The following is a 22046-nucleotide window of genomic DNA, read 5'->3' on the forward strand; positions in this document are numbered from 1 at the left end:
ATAAAAGAATATAGTCTATATACACTATACAATCATATATTATTATTACCAGTATATTATATTATATTATAGTATATTATACGTTGTATAATATTATTGCCTGTATAGACACATCTAACAACGCATCACTCCTGAAATGAGCAAACTACACTTGTTGTGTGTCTTCGCTCGTGTTATTTTTCTTGTCGATAATTCATAGGCCCGTTTGTATTTATATCACGTATCTGCAGCAGAAAAGCTGTTTGTGAGGTAACCGTACTGCTCTGACGTCATTTACAACTCTCTCTCCTCGCGCTGCATCCGCCACTGTGCGTGAATGTGATGAAGCTCGAGTGTTACATTGTAGCGCTCAGTTCGTTGTCATTCGTCTCCCACTATTGATGACTGACTGATGTAGACCAATAACAACTACATCTGTCACGTAGCGCTAATATCAGACGCTAAAAATATTGATTGTGTGGCGAGTCAGGTGAACAGTCGCTGATCGACACGTAGAGAGAAACAGCATGATGGGTTTACATGAATTCATATGGATGACAGGTATACTGATGGCGCAGGACCATCCTTAACCTACTTGCGAGGGATTTGGGATCGTGACAGTACGTGAAGATGGCGACGGGGACGGGCTGGCAGCCGCCGTACAGCGCTGCTCCGGGCATCAGTTCTTCTCCCGCTGCTGCTGCTTCTGGATCAGGCACCAGTCCATCCTCCACATCCAGCCATTTACTCTACGAATCTGCGCTGACCATGGAATACACTCAAGATCTGCACCTGAAGATGAGTAAAAAAATAGCACAACTCACTAAGGTAGGTATGGTCACATTGCTTGTATTTTGATCACATTATGATCTCAACTTTAATATGAATATACTGTAAACAGGATTTTGCATGATATTTAATCCGTATTATCCCCTATAGAGAAGATGCCCTACATATTGAAATTTTTGCATGGCAGTGTTTTTTTCCTGCAAAAATCTGTTTATAATCCCAGACAAAATTTGCTAGCTGTATTTAATCTGTGATTAATTTATACAAAAACAATTCAGGAAGGCATGTTACATAATGAGTCTTTAATGCAGAAATAATCAGTCTATTAACATCCACATTTATCAAAAGTGCATATGCCTTATTAGTTTTTACCTCTGATTTAATTTGATTGTGTAATTTATGCCCAACATGAGAGCAATGTTGGCTTTGGATTCAAGACCTTGCATGTTTTGCCTTCACTGTTTTTATGTTTAGGGTCCCAGAACTAGATGTGTGAAAGCAATAACAATATTTAACCTCTTAATTTCCTTTCAGATGCTTTTAATATGTTTTTTTTGGATGTAAGGAAAATCTAACATGCTGATATTTTTTAAGATTTTACCAAAAGTAGGCATGCATTTCACAGAAATGTGACTGGTATTCATTCTAGTAATGTTTCTGTTCTAGTATGTTTCTTGAACACAACAAAAACACATTGTAAAAAAATATATATATTCAAAAACTGAAAAAAAAATCTAAATGAAATGAACTATACTATGTACACCAAGGTTATTATACTATAGTATTATTGTAAACCATAAAAAAAGGTCACAAATAAAATACATTTGAACTGAATTAAATTAAAATATAAAAAAAACCTTAAACTATATTCATATATATATATATATATATATATATATAAAAAAAAAAAATACAAAAACTTTAACTAAAAGAAAACAGAATAGAAAATATAAAAATAAAAATGTATTCAAAATATGAATAAAAATTATAATAGTATCTCACTTATACTAAACTAAAACTGGTTTGCACTAATCAGAGAATGTGAAAATTGCATTTATTTATGAGGCGCCAAATAGGAGTAATGTAAATCATTTTGGAGCATAAATTATGAAGTTGAAATTGTATTTATATGTTCTTCTTATTAGATTATCTAAAGTCATGAAGTATAAACATGATAATTAAATGTTAGGTATGTTTTTGAGCTATAAAAGTACCCTTGAAGTTTCTTTGACTCCAGCCAAACAATTTATTTAAACTCACATCTAATCCATTTCTTCAATATGGTAAGTTATGGTGAGAAAACGAGGAGCTTTGTTCAGGAAAATCCAGTTTTATGAGTTTGAAACTGACATGGAACGTGTTAATACACTAATTAATCTAGGTAGAGCTACTTTGCATAACTACAGTTGTGCAGAATAGGGCATCCTTAAAGTATGTTAATAACATGGATGCGACAGAAAGGAATCAATTAAAGATGAAAAGGAGAACAGCAGCGCTAGAGCAGCAAGTGAAGGCGGCTTGCTTTAATGTGCAACTCTTAAGCACAACGAAAGAGAGTCATGATTATGAAATGCTTGGCTGGAAAAACTGTTGGCTCCAAAAGGAATTTTTTAATACTGACACTTGTTTATTAAATTAAGAGTTTGGTCCAAATCAGAAAGAGTTTTATAGAAATACAAGGAATTTGATTTGGTTTACAGGAGCTTTGAGCACTCTAAATATATATTATATATGCAAGAAAATACATAAAAACTTCTAGTCTAAAAATACACATTGAATATTTGTACAGGGATGTGCAAAATGGATATAGTGTATTGAAATAGCATAAATATGAATATATGTTTACATAATGTACATCTTTGTTGCCTAATTATGTTTAAGAGAGTACTGCACTATATTGAAATGGCCAGTGGAAATAATTTTTTTTGGTTGCCAGTGCCCTGTGGTGCCTCCCAGAGGTCAAAAGAAGTTGTGTCCTTGGTCTGTTGGATCCATAATGATTTTTACAGAGGTGTATACTGTATGGCCTGGTGCGGTTATCCTCGGTTTGTTGACATTTTCTTATGTCTGATTTGGTGGCCAGACAGTTATAGAGGTGTGCAAGATGGACACATGTGGCTGGGAATATTTATTGGCTTTAAGCAAGACACTACAGGCAAAACCCTTGTTTTTGTCATGCATTGGTCAGTTTTGAGATTTTATGCTATTTTGCTTCCATAACCTGCCTTCTTTCTGGCTAGTGGAAAGAAAACATCCAAAATTTACATACAAGTGTTTATTTTATGATACTTTATCTGTTTGCACCTGTAGATTTCAAATACAGTACATATCTTTAAATGCCATTTTCTCAAAATGTGTTTTTCTCTCATGCACTGAGCCAGAAATCTCCATTTCAGCAGCACTTACGTAGACCAATTTTTTCCAGTTTAATTCCTATCTACATTCTGAAGGTTTTTACAGAGGGGCTTGTTCATAAATCATTCACCTGACATATATTTAACCTTTTATGCCTAAAATCAAATGTATTTATTTTTATGGCTCTTGGGTCTTGACTATATTTTGTGATTTACAGTTTTTACAGAGGGCTTTGTTCATATATCATTCACCTGATATATTTAACATTTTATGCCTAAAAACTTATTTTTTATGGCTCTTGACCTATATTTTCTGATTTATAGAGAGATAAAAAAATCCCCTCTGTATTTAACACTAAAATGTCAACAAAATTAAACAAGAATTTTGAACCTAGCTTTATCCAATGTTCAGATCTCTGTTCTGGAAATGTATGCAAATCAGTGCATATTGAATTAGACAATGCCTTATTTGCATATTTAAACATGACATTTCCAAAAACTTGTAATACAAAACAGTTGTGTTAATTATTTGTGATTAATCGACTGTGAAAAGTATCATTTACTCACCCTCATGTACTTCCAAACCTGTGTGTCCGCTCTGGAATATTTTAATGAATGCTTCAACTGTTTTATAAACAATGGAAGTTAATGGGGTCAACTTTCATTGTATGGACAAATAAAACACTGAGAATTTTTTCGAAATATCTTTTTGTGTGTGTGTGTGTGTGTGTGTGTGCCACAGAAGAAAGAAAGGTCTGGCCTCCATACCATACTTTGCTGCCCTGTGATTGGATCTGCCAATACTTAATATAATGAGCTTTAAAGTTTAAAAATGACTCATAAGTGGATTATTCCATGTGAAATAGCCTCAAAAATCTTACTACAGCTGCTGTTTTCAGTAAACATGAAGACCGATCACATAATCACGGATTTTAAGGGTGCTGACAGCTGACTTATTCACCAGTTTTTAGAGGGAATGAGATGAAAGACAGACAGGCTGTCTAGAAATGATGCAACATTTTCCAATTTCTGCAGCTGTATAAAAACTGATTCTTCATCACCCATGTTTCTCACAGGTCATTTACGCCCTTAACACGAAAAACGACGAGCATGAAGATGCCATCCAATCTCTGAGGGAGGCCCACGATGAGGAGGTTCAGCACATCCTGACCGAGGCTCGAGAGAAGATCCTTCACTACAAGAGCAAGATTGGGGACGAGGCCGACCTGAAACGGCGCCTGCAGTCCCTGGAGGAGTCCGTTGAGCTGCACGAACACATGAAGCGCCAAGCGCTGGCCGAGTTCGAGATGTACCGGCAGCGCGTGGAGGACACACAGCTGTGCACGGAGGCCCAGCACACACAACGTGTGGTGTCCATGTCCCGTGAAGTGGAGGACATGCGGCACGAGTTCGATGAGAAGCTGCGCTCCTTCAGTCAGATGCAAGCCCAGTTTGAGCAGGAGAAACGGCGGGTGTTGGAGGAGCTCAAGTCGGTCCACCGACAGGAAGTTCAGGAGCTGCTGGAAAGCCAGCAGAACCAGAGTGCATCCTCCAGCCTGGAACAGGAGAAACTGGCTGAGCTGCATCGTACGGAGCTGGAGTCGCTCATGGAGCGCGTGGAGGAGTTGATGCAGGACAAAGTCCGGCTGGTAGAGGAGTACGATGCCAAGCTAAGCAAGGCTCAAGGGTTCTATGAACGTGAGCTGGAGGCCATGAGGCGAACGCAGCAGCTCACCACAGAGAACTTGTTGGCCTGGAAGAGGACGGAGGTGGAACTGAGGAAGGAGTTTCAGGTGCAAGAGTCGGCTCTTCAGAGGACCCTTTGTAAGCTCCGTGCTGAACTCCACAGAGCTCAGGATGAGGCGCGAGAGAGCAGGGACAAGACCAACAGACTGCAGGCATCTCTTAACAATGCAGAAGTCACAATTAAGGTAATGATTTGAACATTTTCAGTACATGGAGATTCATTAAAGGGTGTTTCTTCAACTCTAGGCACTTTTATTGAGTTGATTATTAGAACTGTCAGAACTGTTTTATTTCTGTTATATTACAGTCATATTGAAAATCTTGGAAATGTCTTCATAATTTAACTTTATTACTTTTAATATGCCTTTTATTGTAGATTTTATTGTTTACCCTTTTCCCAGACACAGAATTTCAATCTAAATAAGGAAACCTATCATAAATATTACACATTTTAATATCTATAATCTAAACAATAAGTGAATGTACACTACCATTCAAAGGTTTGTGGTCGGTAAGATTTTTTTATGTTTTTGAAAGAAGTCGTTATGCTCACCAAAGCTTCATTTATTTGATTAAAAATGCAGTAAAAACAGTAATATTGTGAAATATTATTAAAATTTTCTATTTTAAAATGTAATTTATTCCTGTGATGGCAAAGCTGAATTTTCAGCAAATTATTAGTATTTTTATCAAAAGTGCACTTGTCTACAAGAAGAAAAAAATGTCATGAGACAAAGTATGAAAATGTGATGCATAAAGAAAATAAAGATATTGTGCATTTCCAAATTGTAATTTCACGAAAAGTGTGAAAATTTTGTTTAATTGTGTTTACTTGGAATACATAGATTCTAGCTATTAGCCGTAGCAAGGAAAAAGAGGCAGCTTATGTATTCCATTATGTTTAAAATGTGATTTCCATTACAGAATGCTATTGAACACAATGCATAACCTGAGATGTGTTGGGAATTAGGCAGTTGTGAAAATGTTCGTGATGGTTCAGAAGCAACAAAAATGACAGAATTCTCACATGATGCATACAGTATATGTACACTGGACATTGTTCCTGGGCAAATTATGTAAAGTATGAGTGTAAAAAGTGTGTTTAGAGTACACAGGGCCAAAATTGGCCATAGTTGAAGAAACACAAAATGTCTTGGGTACTTTCAATTTACAGCATATAATGAAATTTAAATAAACATCATTGAGATGAGTTTGTGAGTTTAGATGCTTTCTAAAAATATTAATGCATCTCAAAAAAGTACTTTTTTCCTATTTACAGGAGTTACACAAGCAGCTGGAAGAGGCCATACAGGATGGAGAGATTTGGGTGATGCAGCTGAAAGATACAGAATATGAGCTGGAGGGAAGCAGAGATCGAGTTCAGCAGCAGGCCAATGAAATCCTTCACAAAGCCAGTGAGAATAATGTCATGAACAAATGTCATTTTTCTTCAGCATATTGCACTGAATCACTCAAGCTGCAGTCTGAGAGATTTTTTAGAGAGGTTACAGTTTTGTGAAAGCTTGGCAGAGATGGATTTAGCTCTGTTTTGCCTGAATTTCACTTGAATTCTACTTAGTTTTTATGTTTGCGATTGACTCCTTCATGTCTACAAATAATGTGCCATATTTATTTTTGAGGAAGCATTAATTTAACAAAACACCCCATTGTATTTAATTAACAGGTCAGATAGGCTCTCTTCAAGCGACCCAAATGAGCCACGAGGCCACTATCAGGGACCTGGGCTCTGAGCAGAACCGCCTGAAGGAGAAGATCCTACAGCTGGAGGAGGAGAGAGAGAGACTTCAGAAACAGATTCAAACACGGGAAGAACAACAGCATCACAAGATCCTCAACCTGGAGAAGGTAAATCAATTTTCACCTTTTCTTTTTTAGGCAGACGGGAGGCAGGACTAAAAACCTGTTTGGAAGCAGTTATTGATTTTGCAAGTGTTGCAGAAAGTGTTGCTACTGTTCAAAAGTTTGGAGTTACTAAGTAAGTTTTTCTATTCATCAGAGAATCCTGAAAAAAATTATCACTGTTTCCACAAAAATATAAAACAGCACAACTGTTTTCAACACTGATAGTAATAAGACATGTTTCTTGAGCACCAAATCAGCTTATTAGAATGATTTCTGAAGGTTCATGTGACACTGAAGACTGGAGTAATGATTTTATTATAATGACTTTTTATAATATATTAAAATAGAAAATAGTTATTTAAGTTGTAATAATATTTCACAATATTATTGTTTTTACTGTGTTTTTGGTCAAATAAATAAATGCAACCTTGGTGAACATAAGAGACTTCTTTCAGAAACAAAACATCCCAAGTTTTTGAACAGTAGTCTATTTCACCTTTTAGTGTCCTAAAATAGGTTACATTGATGCAACACCATAGACATTCAGAGGGACACATTCCCTCCAATATTCAGATTATTGCTTAATAAAGGCATAAGGGTTTTCCATTGGCAGATTATTTGATTTTTACATTTTAGTCTCTCCTAATCTTGAATATTTGGTTACATCCTTGAGACTGGGACTATGTAATCATACATGCCAAATATGATGTACACAAACTGTTGCTAAATAGTATTTTGAAATCAGTCACTGCCATTGGAAACAATTATCATGGTATTCGAAACAAGGTATTGAGACTTGACAAAGTGTAAATGAAGCTGTGCTGTTTTGGCAGTCGCTTTGTGAGGAAAAGCAGAACTATGAAATTGAGCTGGCACGAGTCAGGGCCAAATACGAGGAGGAAACGGCCTGTCTGAAAGAAAGCCAAGCAGAATCCTTAGAGGAACTCAAGGAGAAACACCGAGTCCAGCAGGAAGGTGCTCGCAGTGCCGCTGAGAGAGAGAAAAACCAGTTGCTCAGTGTAAGAACTTTTTTTTTTTTTTACAATGGATTTAGTGCTTAAAGTAATAGTTGACCCAAAAATGAAAATATGCTGAAAATCTACTCACCTTCAGGCCATCCAAGATGTACAGTAGATGAGTTTGTTTGTCCATCAGAACAAAATTTGGATATTTAGCATTATATCACTTGCTCACAAACACACAGCTTTTCACTTCACAAGACATTAATTGATGGACTGTATTACTGTGATGTTTTTATCAGCTGTTTGGACTCTCATTCTGACGGCACCCATTCACTGCAGATGATCCACAGGTGAGCAAGTGATGTAATGCTAAATTTCTCCAGACTCATCTCTTGGTCGGACCTAGGGTGAATAAATTTTCAGCAATTTTTAATTTGTGGGTGAACCTTTTATGTTAATATGAATATTTGTTTATATGAATTTAGATCTACAATGAGCTTTAAGTTTTTGCTTCATTAGCATTTTTGCATGAGATATTCACTCCCTTGTGTTCTCTTTTGATTTTTGTTATTCTCTGTGTTCTGTTTAATAAAAATAAACTGCAACGTCTTAATGCAAAACAAATTAAGAATATGAATATTTAGTCTTATTAAAAAACGACTGGTGGATTTTGGCACTTTTCCCAAATCATCTATTGAAACCTTGAGAGCTATGCCAAATTATATTATCTGCTCCTCGTTGAGTAGTGTTGATTATGCAAACAGCCATTTCTCATTGCAGTGATGACAATGTGACAGTGATATTATTCCCACTGTTTTTGTGGCACTCCATAAAAATAGCTCTCAATCACAACAAATATTGAAACTAATCTTCTTGTCATCTCATGACAATCATGTCACTTTATTTTTTGAAAACTGCTATTTTACAGCTCCTGTGTAATTAAATTGAAAAGACTCCATCTGTCAGCAGCAAATTGTCCTACTGTCTGGTGGTTTCACCTCTTATTTCGTTGGCCTGCTATGGCCTGCTTTTCTGATGTTTTCTTTTTATTTTTACTTTCCCAGGAGATGAGACAACAGTTTGATATCCGGCGTCTGTCATTGGAAGAGCAGAGAAACCACCTGCAACAACAACTGGAGACCACACGAGAGGAACTCGTTACCAAGCTCAACATGGCCAACCAAGAGGTTTAGAATAACAACTATTTATTTTTGTTTAGATTAACTTTTCTGCTTCAAAAAAAGGTAGCTACTAGCTAGTTTTAGATTGTACATTTTTTTTGCCTAGACCAAACTGATTTAGATGGTTGATCAGCTGCATTTGTAGCTGGTGTGCCTCATTTTGAACTGGTCGATAATTTAATGGCAAAGCTAGTAAACCACCTTAAACCAGCAATAAACCAATTTACATGTTTCAAAAACTCTGTTTTCATATTTTTTCCCCAGTAGCTGTTTAATATTTTATTATATTTAACACTAATTTAAATTTTTTATATTGCCAATGTCAGCCTAATATGACAACTTGTAATTATCCTTCATTTATCATTATATATATATATTATTATTTATATTATATGTGACCCTGGACCACAAAAGCAGTCATAAGGGTAAATTGAAATTGAGATATATACATCATCTGAAAGCTGAATAAATAATATTTCCATTGATGTATGGTTTGTTAGGATAGGACAATATTTGGACGAGATAGAACTATTTGAATATCTGAAATCTGAGGGTGCAAAAAATCTAAATACTGAGAAAATCGCCTTTAAAGTTGTCCAAAGGAAGTTCTTAGCAATGCATATTACTAATCAAAAATTAAGTTTTTATATATTTACGGTAGGAAATTTACAAAATATCTTCATGGAACATGATCTTTACTTAATATCCTAATGATTTTTGGCATAAAAGAAAAATCTATAATTTTGACTCATACAATGTATTTTTGGCTATTACTAAAAATATAACCAAGCGACTTAAGACTGGTTTTGTGGTCCATGGTCACATATTATATCACATATTATATTTTATATTATATAGATTTTTGTCATTTAAGCAGACATGATGGAATGCTGGAGTGAAAAAAGCCAAAACACAAAAATTCATTAATGCTCATTTTTACACTAAAAATGATGTCACTTCTTCCTGAAAAATAATGTAATTTTAAAATATTTAAATGTATGGACATTATGAATAATTTTTTTTAATTTTTACCCCATGTAACATAATTGTAGTATTGTGAACTAATGTAATTTCCATCTTTAAAAATACATTTATTTTTTTATTCATTTTATCAAGACATAATGTAAGGGAATCTACTGCATAGTAAGAATGACCTCCATTTAGTAATTTTATACATGCGTTTGACTGTCTTTGTGGCTTTTCTCAGGTGTCTCATTTGAAGGATCTTGTGAAAGAGAGTGAAAAAAATCTCGATACTGCTGAGAACCACATCTCCTGTCTTAAAGACAGCCAAGAAAAGCTTCTCATCGAGCTGGACGCCACCAGGGCGAGAGTGAGAGAGACGAGCAACCTGCTCACGGATATACAAGTAAAGTGCTCAACTGTTTTTACTCCATTTATTATAAATTACGTGCATTTTGAGTCAGTCTCTCATTCTGATAAAAATAGAAGGAGCATTAAGAGATGTTGATATAAAATGTTCAAGTTCTTTCACGCTTTTAGAAGTGTGAAAACCACTGACGCATCTCATCGTTTAGGGGGAGAAGCAGGAATTCAGCGTGGCAATCACTGCAATAGGAGACGGATAATGGAGCGTGGCAGAGATGTTAAAAGAAAAATTAAGCCTCATTCAATTTTTAAGACACCCGAAAACAGCCGCTTTTTTCTGTGCTAAAGCCTGCGAAGGGCAGGAAGAGGTTGCATGTCTAAAGACGACATTTGTGTAATCAGCTCTACTGGAAATTGCTCTCTCCTTGCTTTTCCTATGATGAATCATTATCTGCTCACAGGAGGATATAGAGACCCAGAAACAGCAACATGAAGCCAGGGTCATCGCTATCAAAACAGAGGAGAAACAGAAAATGGACAAAATCACAAAGGAGCTGGATCTCAAATGGACCGATGCTCTGAGGTGCTGCACGAAACATATGAGTCATGCATTACTGTAGAGAAGACAAGGCTAAAAACAGAGCGAGATTTGTCGGTGCACAGTGCATTAAATTGTATAAACTGTGCCTGTACACAGTGTTTGGTTTTTAGAGAGTGCACATGGAAAATCACATCTAAAATAGGAGCAGTCTGTCCTGCATCAAAGCCTGTGACAAATCCTCTTACACAGGCATGCATTTGGATTCAAATATGCTAATTACAAGAGTAAGAGGTTAACATCTAATCTGCACAATGGTACAGCAGCAAACAAGTATACAGTGAGCTGAAGGTTACGAAGACATCTGTGTGGTTCTTATTAACATTTTAATATCTCACTTTCAGAGTCACTTCCACGCTGTTTAAGTAATGTGTCCTTGTATCTGTTTCATCCTGTCCGTTTCACCCTCTGTTTCTCTGTTTCCTCTCAGGGCTGAGCTGAAGGGTCTTCGGGAAGAGCTCACAGCTGAACATCAGGCAGAGAAACAGGTGGCCCTGACACAACTTTCCCAGCAGAGAGACCTGGAGATGATGGCAGCCAGGGAGAGCTGGCAGAGGAAAGTTGAGGACCTCCTGCAACAGGTAACGGAAGGTCACAGAGGTGACATTTTGTCGTTTATACCTGTTGTCCACATTTAACATTTTAGAGGTGTATTCCACACTTTTGTAAAACATAAAATTGCCAGAAGTGCATTTGTTTTCTGGGTTTTTGTAGCAAAACTGTAACAAAGCAAACATTTGTAAGAACAAACAAAAAATGCAACCAAACAAAAAACATTAAAAAATAGCAAATGTTTGTAAATATCAAACAAAAATGTAATAAAACAAAACAAATGTTTTTAAAAACTAATATGGCTTGTATTTTACACTTGTTAAAAAAAAATTCCCCAGAAGTACTCTTGTTTTCAGGTTTCTTGTAGCAGTCATATAAACAATTGTGTTCTAGAAACAAACAAAAGTGTACAAAACAAACATTTGTAAGAACAAACAAAAAACCAATGTAACCAAACCAACCAAACAAACAAACATCTATAAAAGATAGCAAATGTTTGAAAAAATAAAAAATGTAGAACATCAAACAAATGTTTGTAAAAACAGAAATGTAAAAACAAAAATGGATTGTATTCTACACTATTGTAACTTTTTTTTCCCAGAAATACTCTTGTTTTAGGTTTCTTGTAGCATAAACAATCAAACAGTTGTTTGAAAAACAAACAGAAGTGTAACAAAAAATATTTGTAAGAACAAACAAAACATGTAACCAATCAAAAGAAACAAACATCTGTTAAAGAAGTAGCAAATGTTTGTAAAAATCAAACAAAAATTTAGCAAATCAAACAAATGTTTGTAAAACCAAAAATGTCTAGTATTCTACAATATTGTAACATTTTTTCCAAGTACACTTGTTTTTTTTATTGTTTTTTCTAAAAACAAACAAAGCCGTAACAAAACAAACATTTGTATGAACAAACAAAAATGTAACCATACAAAACAAACATCTGTAAAAACAATGTAGTTTGTAAAATTTATGTAAATGTAGTTTGTAAAAATTAAACAAAAATGTAAATCAAAACAAATATTCGTAAAAAAAAAAGTAGCAAATCAAAAGTTTACAAAAAGTCACAGGCAAATCTTCTGTATTTAAATGACCTCTGTTAACTTCTGTGCAACTGGATAATTCATTAGAGCAAAATAAGTTGTTGAATACCTAATATATATGTTGAAATGCAAGTTAATGATCATATGTTAATGTGCTAGTGTTTCTGACACCAAATACCATGAAGATTTCTGAATGATTCATATTTGCAGTTTAGTTTGAAACGAAGTCTGTCTGGACTGGGAAGGGAACTTTGCTTTTTAGTATTATCATATTAGTATTATCTACATACCTTTTTTATTTTAAAAGAGCAAGGAAATTCCTGTTTTCCATTAAATGTCTCCTTGAATGTATTAATTTGAAATAGTATGACTTCTGAGACCATAGTAAGTCCCATAGCTGTGATTCTTATTTGAGTAATTGTCAGCCGAGTATCTGTCAACGTCTTTCATCCGCCAATTAGATTAGATTGACATGATGTTCTATTTGAAATTCTGATGCTGTCTAGGCTTTTCTGGTCTTGTGCAATATCAGGAAAACTTGGTGTGACTGAAAATTCTAGATACTTAGTCAAGATATTTAAGCAGAATACACACAGTCTCTAGTGTGTGCATCCTCATTTACCATGATGCTCTGCATGTTTGGCACTTTCTGTAATGTGACAGCCTGCCTCCTGTAGTCTGTCTCTCTAGAGCAGGGGTGTCCAAACTTTTCCTAAAGAGGGCCGGATTCGACGATGTGGAAACACTGGGGGGCCGGATGCTTCTACCTATATATATATATATATATATAATGTATGTGTGATGTTGATTTGACAGTAGCTTGTGTTTTTTTGAGGACAAAAATCTGCAAATATCTTGTTTTTAAAGCTTTAATAATTATAACATAGAATGGCTTTATGGTATTTAATCTATTAACACATGAAAGCACAAACTGCATCAAAAATGTCTGTAATTTGGCCTGTATTTCATAACGCCCTTACATTACATTAAATTGGCCTATATGTCTACATTAATTATATAAGAAGATTCTGTATAAATATGCAACATTTCTGCCACAATACCACAGTTACGGTTACTACAGTAAATCAAAATGTTGGTGATTTGTGGATTGAAAAGTATTCTTACTGCATTGTTGTCGCACAATGTTTTTCCTATTTTCCGCGTTAGTGTTGTTGAGAATGTCAGCGCTGTTTCATCTGCCTTTGACATATGTGGTTTGTATGGAAACCTCTGCTCCAAACTCAAACGCTTCTCACAGCGCTGTTTAGTGGTCTCGTGATCGAGATCAGTCAGCGCGTAAACGCATTTGTTCTGAGCTCGCGCTACGCTGACTTTAGGCAGAGCTAAAAACGGTCCGTGCAGCGCGGTTCAAACGAGTCGCGCTCTTCCACTTTTGACGCGTTTAGGAATTCGTGTGCGCTAAACAAATGAGAGCGCATATGAGTTATCAAATTGATATCACTCGCGTTTTACTGCTACATCTGGTCTAAAATGTAGTGCTGCCATCTTGTGTTGACATTTTGAAACTGCATAGGCCTATTTTGTAAATTATGCTTGGCGGGCCATATATAACATAGACTATTAAGACAGCTGCGGGCCGCTTAAAATTCATCCACGGGCCGCATTTGGCCCGCGGGCCGTAGTTTGGACACCCCTGCTCTAGAGTCACATCACTGTCACTTATGTCATGAGCCTCGAAAAGTTGCTGTGTCAGACATCTGTCAGCATCTCTTGATGTTCGTTGTCTATCTTCAGTGCTTCCTTGTGTCAGTGCCCCTGATCTCATGTAAATCTATCTATACTGTATATCAATGACTGTATATCAATATTGGCCAATATTTGCATTTGGTTGCTGGCATCAGGCTGACATTAGAAGCAGACTATGTTAGTATAATGGCTTTTTTCAGTTCAAATACACATTCAGTTTTGTAATACACATTCAAATTAACACCGTCAAATGAACACCTTCTTTTAGTGAGATTAATTATATTAAAAAAACACAAATAATTATATACAAAAACAACACAATTTAATCATTTGTGAATTCCCCTACGTCTAATTCAGACAGATTGACAAATTGATGCAAAATGGATTGCTGTGGACTATATGCCAGTGATAGGCTTATGTTCAATAATATGAAATAAAATAAATAATATGTTGACTTGATGGCGAAAGCAAATATTTGTAATATATATTTGATGCTTTTGTCTGCCATAATAAATTATTGTCTTATAATTATCTTTATTTGGGGCATTTTCTAAAAATTTTACTATGTGATTTAACTATGATTCATCTGATTAATTGATTTATTAAATTAAAGGGGTCAGATGCTGCTGCTAAAAAGAACAGTATTTTGTGTATTTGGTGTAATGAAATGTGTTTATGCGGTTTAAGGTTAAAAAAACACTAGACCATTATATCAGTAATTTTGAAAACAATAATTATATAAATTCTATATTTATATAATTATAAAAAAACAATAATTATCAGCCACATTTTCCATGTAGGTACATCCTAAAGCAAAGAAGGCTCTGTGAGATACTATTTCTTTCATAGTTCAAGGCGGATTCACTTTGGTCTGTAAGTTACAGATTGGTTTTAAAATCAACTCCAGTGTGGACCCTCAACCTCAAATAGTCCTGTATTTTAAGTTCCTCAACAGTTTGTTGAGACAAATCTGTGTGTGAATTCAAATGCAGTGTAATCCAGGCACTGAAGTCTGCACTCTCCTCTTGTTTTGTCCTCATTTTATTGCCTCAGTATCTATTTTCGGCCCTCCATTTGCTGCATGCAGAGATTTGCTCACCATCTCCTGTTTAGTTGCTTTCTTTATTATTTCTTTATCTAGGCCTCATCTCATTTGTATGTATTGAAACGTATGAAGATTAAGATCATTATTCTTTTGGTAGATTAGCAGTTTAGATTATATTACTTTTCTCATTTAGGGTATCCTGGGCTAGTTCAAAAAATACTGCTGAGCGGATCTGAATTAATGTATTTTACTTGCATAAAACTGATGATAAAGCTGAACGGAAAGACAGCAGTCAAAATGACTGTAATAGCATGTTGCATGCAGTTGATGTCATATTTCATCTGTAATACAGAGCTATTTCTGAAAGGATTACATTTCAGATTGCTTGAGGCATTGTCATTTTTTCATTCTCAGCATAATGACACATGTCCCATGGTTATTGATGCAATAATAAATTATTTCAGTCAGTTAAGTCAGTCTTGTTCTTGTTGTTGCAGTGACTTTAAATCCAAATCCCAATGCTCCAATTTTCTCTTTTGGCTTCAAAATATCCGCTACTTTCTTCCCGACTGTTGTCTGCTTTACCTTCACCCAAATCTAAGTCATCCACAGTTCACAGTTTCCATCTCTCTGAGGGCTCGGTATTCTGTAGGAGTCTTATGAACCTGTTTTCTGTGTTTCTGTTGTGTCAGATCTCTCTGCTGAAGCAGAGCCTGGAGCTACAGATGTCGCAGTCGAAAAGCGCGCTGCAGCAATTGCAGGCTCAGTTCAGCCAAGAGCGCGAGCACCTGGCGCAGCAGTTGCAGGAGCTGGCGCTGGAGCATCAGCACAGAGAGTGCCACTTGCAGGAAGCCCACTGCTGCGCCATGCAGGACATGGAGGAAGCACAACAAATCGAGCTTGGGGTACCTGCACCTTACATACAAACACAGACATGCACAAATGCAAACTCACACACAATGGCATGAGCATGAGGAGATGTGCTTCTGTCTCCCTAGTGCCTCTGATGCAGATGTGTGTTTCATTAATAATGGACACTTTTGGCCCTGTGGACTTTTTGAAAATACTTTTCACATTTTCAGTATTTAGTATTTAAGTATTTACGTATGCCCAACAATGAATATACATGCGTCACAGGAGAATTCTGTCATTTTTGTTTTCTGAAAGTATTTCCAGTATTTTCCACACATAACTGAAATGTTTTCATAAATATCTTTGAACATTTTTGGAATAAAATGGCTAAATTATTTTATATTCATTTGTTAAGGCTAATTTCAGCTAGTATTGTATGCGTTCTACATGCTTAAATAATATTGTTCACACTTTGCATAATTTAACAAAATTCGATGTGATTGGAAATGTTTGTGATATTTATCTGTTTTCTTCACACATCACACCTCACAGTAAATATTATTATGGTTTGATCATTATTACTATAGTTTAATATTTTATATTTTTTGTTTAGATTTTTTATAATTTTAGATTCATATTTTTATGGAGGATTTTTATTGTTTTAATTAAAATATTTATTTAAAAACATGCATACGTAATTGATCACACACTACCGTTCAAAGGTTCGGGGGTGTTTTTAATGTTTTACGAAATGCTGCATTTATTTGATTAAAAATATAAAAACAGTAATATTGTGAAATATTATTATAATTTAAAATAACAATTTTCTATTTTAATATATTTTCAAGTGTTATTTATTCCTGTGATGGCAAAGCTGAATTTTCAGCAGCCATTACTCCAGTCTTCAGTGTCACATTAATGTTTCATTTCCTTCAGAAATCATTCTAATATGCTGATCTGATGCTAAAAAAAATTATTTCTTATTATTATCAAAGTTAAAAATAGTTGTGCTGATTTTTAAAATGGAAACCATGTTTTTTTTCAAGATTCTTTTTTGAATATTAGGTTCAAAAGAACAGAATTTATTTAAAATATATCAATCTTTAGTAACATTATAAATGTCTTTACTGTCACTTTTGATCAATTAAATGCATCCTTGCAGAATAAAAGTGTTTATTTCTTTAAAAAAAAATCTAACTGGCCCCAGACATTTGAATGGTAGTGTATATGCTACCTGTTTTTCATCTATTCGTGATGCCTCCTGCCTGTCATCCTGTAATGATTATCACCTTCACTGTCTCCTTTTCCCCTTCATAGTACTGTACATGTCTGTTTCCTTTACTCTCTGGATTTGTCACCCCTGCATTATCACCCCACACTGAGAATCTCCACTGTGCATGACTTCCATATGGTAAATTACCCTTCTTTTTGTCCTTCCTTGTCTACAGTCTACTCCTAAAACACATTATGCATATAAAAACATGTTTCTCATCCAGGAAAGCGCAGCTGTTGTTTCATTTCGAAATTGTTCATTACACAGAATATTTTAAGATAGCAAGCCCAGACATTTGAAGCAGACACATGATGCAGAGTCTAACAGGCTTTTCTCCATCTCGCTCAGCCTTGAGCTGCGGCCAAGAAAGAAGCTTCTTTAAGCTGATTTGGCCACATTTCGGATTACCAAGTAATGAAAAAAACATTAATAGTAGCTTTCATCTCGATTCTTTTATGTCAACCCTTGAATGCGGTTGTTGGCGCTGCATGTTAGAGTGGCTCTGTGGGTGGACTGTTTAAATGTGCTCTCGTTCCTCCCAAACATGGAAGCAGCAGGATAAAGAGAAACTATCCACAAAATGGCGAAGTGTCAACAGCAAAACTGGATGATTCTCTAATTAGATGATAATAGATGGTAACTAACCCACTGTATTGAAAATCCTCTTAGTTCTTCTTCTTCTTCCCAAATTTCTAAATTATTCGGTCCAAATGGCTTAACGCAGAGGTTTTCAGACTTTTTAATATGAAGGCTTCTCTAATACTAATATGATTATCTCCTTCCTAAAATACCAAGTCAGCTTTATTATATTTAAAGGCCTATTTATGCTGTGTGGAAAAAATAGTAAGTATGACATTTAAGGAGAACATGTTTAAATATTAAATAATTGGCATTCATGTTGTCATTTGATTTTATATTTTACAGTTAAAGCTATGGCTCTAAAAAGTATAAAACAAGCATGATTAATCTCAGAATTTCCAAATTATGATCCACACTTTGTTTTTGTATTTTGGTCTTAATACTTTTTGAAAATGTAAAAGAAAATTCTATTTGCCTTGCATTAATGTAACAGCAGTGATGATGTCATTGTAACATTCTAAATTGTGATTGGGTTTTATTTTAACTTTCATTTGCATACTGAACTGTGATTGGTCTTTTCTTTGTTACATATATTTAATATATTTACACTACAGTGCAAAAGTTTGGGGTTATAAGATTTTTAAAGAAATTAATACGTTTATTATTCAGCAAGAATGCATTAAATTGATCAGCTTTTCACATTTATAATGTTACAAAAGATTTCTGTTTCAAATAAATGCTGTTGAACTTTCTATTCATCACAAAATCCTGAAAACAAATGTATCGCAGTTTCCACAAAAATGTTTAGCAGCACAAACGTTTTCAACTGTGTTATTAATAAGAAATGTTTCTTGACCACCTAATCAGCATATTAGAATGATTTCTGAAGGATCATGTGACACTGAAGACTAGAGTAATGATGCTGAAAATTCAGCGTTGCATCACAGGAATAAATTACATTTTACAATATATTAAAATTGAAAACAGCTATTTTGAATTGTAATAATAATAATAACAGTGTTGTGTGAACAGGTTGTTCAGCACTCTGACTCCCAACAGTGAACAGGTTGTTCAGCAGTGCATCATTTATGCACAATCAAAAACCTAAGCTTACCTAAAATTTTAACCTAATTTAACCTTACCTAAATTTTTAGAATTTCCTTCATTAAATGCAAATCTAGTTTTCTCATTGACACCTTTTGTTCCCATCGCATCATGTTGCATTCAGATGCAAGTGTGTTCTTTAGTTTTATGCATTAGATGTGTGCTTCTGTATTTTTATGCCTTTATATTCCTCTGCGTCTGTACTTGTGCATTTGTGTAGGAGCTTGAGGAGCGTCTAAAACAGGAACAGAGAGAGGAGTTACACGCTTTGAGTGAAGCCCACAGACAGACCCTGGAAATCCTTCAGCAGCAGTCGGACCAGGAGGTGCAGACGCTGCGCTTTGAGCTGGAGGATGAGGGCAAAGCAATGCTGGGTGAGACGAGTCATACGCTCACATTAACTACAGCACCACACTCCAGCCTACAAGATTAGAGCCTTTTATGGGATCATTAAAGTCTTGTAGTGTTTTCACTACAATACACTGTTATCATGAAAGTAAATAGTCATTTTCACAGCTGATTTTATCCTAAAGCGACTTACAGTGCACTTATTACAGAACAAATCTTTTCACTCAAGGTTACAATGATAATAGCTCATGGATCACTCACTGCAGGGGTTTGAACCTACAACCTTCTGGTCACCACCCTAGAGCGATTATACCACAATTAGGCTCTTAGTAAGCTCTTAATACAAGAAAATAAGTTGAAGTTGAAATAAGTTGATTTTGGTTTGTACTGGGTTTGTTTTATGTTGTGTAGCTTCCCTGCGGTCTGAGCTCAATCATCTCCACGCTACTGCCATCGAACACCTGCGACAAGTCCATTTCAAGGAGAACAATGCGGCCAAACGAGAGCTGGATGACACTATTGACCGCTGCAAAGAACATGTGAGCATTTTTGAAAGTTACAAAGCTTGATACCACTCTGTACCTCGATGCTAAACCCAACAGAAATGGCAGTTATCAGCAGACTTGCCATTTTGGGTTGATGATGGATGCAGACTCTTGATTAATTCCAAAAGAGAAAGGTATTTTGATTTATATTTGTGTTCAAACTTACACTTGCATCTGGTTACTGGTAATACCCCGTATTTTCTCTATATTTGCATTTAGTAAGAAGCTTTTTCTCTCATGGAAATCTCTGATATCTCATGCCTTGCAGAACATTTGAGCCTTTGAGAAACAGACAGTCACACCTGATATGCTTCATTATCTTACATTTTCAGCCTCTGAACATTTTTATTTTTTCCAGTTGAACAATTAAAACATTGTATGTTTTCATACAAATGCACATATTGTGCATGTCTATGATTTATTTGCCCACAGACATCATTTATGTCTGCAGTATAAACAGTTCAGGACATGCTGTAGTTTGATAGTGTTTTTTATTACCTGAAATAAAATTAAATACAACTATTAGAAATGCTGCTTTTGGCAACTCAAAACAAATAAGTTTAAGTTGAAATACTAATATTGCTAAAAAACTAACACTGAAATAAAAAATTAATTGTAGCTAATAAATATTTTTTAAAAGCAATAAATATAAAAGCAAATTTAGAATGTTAATAAATACTATAATAGTATTTAAATAATATTTTTTAAAAACTGTTCAGAGCTAGTGGTTTGTTAAGATCTCTGTCATCATTTGTTATGACTTTGTAATATAGTTTGAAAAATGTATCAGTGCTGTTTTGTCTATATAATGAACGTCACTGGGGACTGATGTTTTTGGATTTCGACATTTTTCATGATGAAGGAAAGTCATACAGGTTTGGAACCATGTATGAGGGTGAATAAATGATGACAGACTTTTGATTTTTGGATGAACTATTAAGTATGATCAAAACTAATAGTGACCACTAATGAAAACAAACAGAATACCGAAATCCCACATTTGAATGGGAGATTCAGTGTGAAGGCCGAGAGTTTGGATAAATCCAGATGCCACACGGGTGCCTTGGTTTCAAAACAGGGTTGTGGTTTCTCCCAATAGAAAGGCTTGAATCTGACTGAGAGGTGAAACAAGTGCCAGGCTATTCTAAAAGGTCTCTAAGCTAAGCTGCACTTTGAAGAATAACCACAATGAATAAAAAATGAGGTACTGAATTCTGAATTATGGGAGAGCTCTCACCGTGACTTACACCCCTTTCCCATTTTCATATTTGATTTATAATCCCCCTCTCTGTCTGTCTCTCTAATACACACTCATAGTCTCACTCTCTCATGTTCGTTTCACTTCAGTTAATACTTCAGCACAATTGAATCTCTTTTAATGTGACCTATATACATGTTTTGAAAGCTCCTGGGTCTGGCACAAATTCTTCTAATGCTTTTTTAAGCGAATCATTCCAATGCAATGAAATTATATAAACTGCATTTGCCACCTCATTTAGAGACACAGTCATGCATCTGTTAAAGTTTATATATATATATAGGTTTTAACATTTTTGTGGATTGCCTCTCCAGGAACAAGACCTCCTAGGGCGTATATCTGACCTGAGGCAGGAGGTAAGCTGCAGGAAGAACCGGATCGCCGATCTGGACCATGAAATCCATTCGCTCAATGAGACCATCAGCATCTTGACCAAGGAGCTGGAGCTCAAAGGGAAGGAAGTTCTGCGAGTGCGCAGCGAGGCCAATCTGCATATCAGGTACCAACTTATTAATATATGAAACGACGGTCTCGCTTCACCTTTTGATCGCGTTTTACCCTTTCTCCTCATCACTTCTTGTCTTCTGTACTTATCTCTGTCAATAAAAGGCCAGAAACATAAAGAAACAGGAAATTGCAGTGCTCACAGTAATACTTTCATGTTAAGGTTAGAATACAAATGGTGAACATTACCATTATCCCGGGTTTTTGGTAGCCTCATTTTATGCAAAAAAAAAAAAGAGCAACTGACATCTTATGCGTGTGTAAAATCTTTTTTGGTTTTCATCAGCTATTAAATTATAAAATCCTAAAGGTCAGTCTAGCTGAACCAGAAGCTAATTTAATGTGAGAAGAAAGCAGACGGAGCTATTTCCCACGCAGAAGCCCACAGCCTTCAGACAGAGCTCTCTGATTCATTATCGTCTTATTCTTCTG

The 22046-nt window shown here is 35.4% G+C and overlaps 1 protein-coding gene across 3 annotated transcripts in view; it reads left to right on the top strand.

The window, feature by feature from the left end:
• The first annotated feature begins 291 nt into the window (after nucleotides 1-291).
• LOC107751759 (protein FAM184A-like) overlaps nucleotides 292-22046 on the top strand; it is a 28787-nt gene continuing 7032 nt past the window's right edge. For 2 of the 3 annotated variants that reach the window (XM_016567524.1, XM_016567525.1), the window contains exons 1-13: nucleotides 293-807; nucleotides 4199-5053; nucleotides 6148-6283; nucleotides 6553-6734; nucleotides 7565-7750; nucleotides 8758-8880; nucleotides 10082-10243; nucleotides 10665-10786; nucleotides 11232-11382; nucleotides 15844-16056; nucleotides 19180-19333; nucleotides 19719-19846; nucleotides 21425-21609. In XM_016567524.1, the coding sequence (XP_016423010.1) occupies nucleotides 610-807; nucleotides 4199-5053; nucleotides 6148-6283; nucleotides 6553-6734; nucleotides 7565-7750; nucleotides 8758-8880; nucleotides 10082-10243; nucleotides 10665-10786; nucleotides 11232-11382; nucleotides 15844-16056; nucleotides 19180-19333; nucleotides 19719-19846; nucleotides 21425-21609 (2795 nt within the window). In that variant the 5' untranslated portion in view covers nucleotides 293-609. Of the gene's footprint in view, nucleotides 808-4198; nucleotides 5054-6147; nucleotides 6284-6552; nucleotides 6735-7564; nucleotides 7751-8757; nucleotides 8881-10081; nucleotides 10244-10664; nucleotides 10787-11231; nucleotides 11383-15843; nucleotides 16057-19179; nucleotides 19334-19718; nucleotides 19847-21424; nucleotides 21610-22046 lie in introns of all 3 variants that reach the window. The other variant, XM_016567523.1, reaches the window with a different exon arrangement.

This window comes from Sinocyclocheilus rhinocerous, unplaced genomic scaffold, assembly GCF_001515625.1.
Source record: "Sinocyclocheilus rhinocerous isolate Xijiao unplaced genomic scaffold, SAMN03320098_v1.1 scaffold993, whole genome shotgun sequence".
Classification (NCBI taxonomy): Eukaryota; Metazoa; Chordata; class Actinopteri; order Cypriniformes; family Cyprinidae; genus Sinocyclocheilus; species Sinocyclocheilus rhinocerous.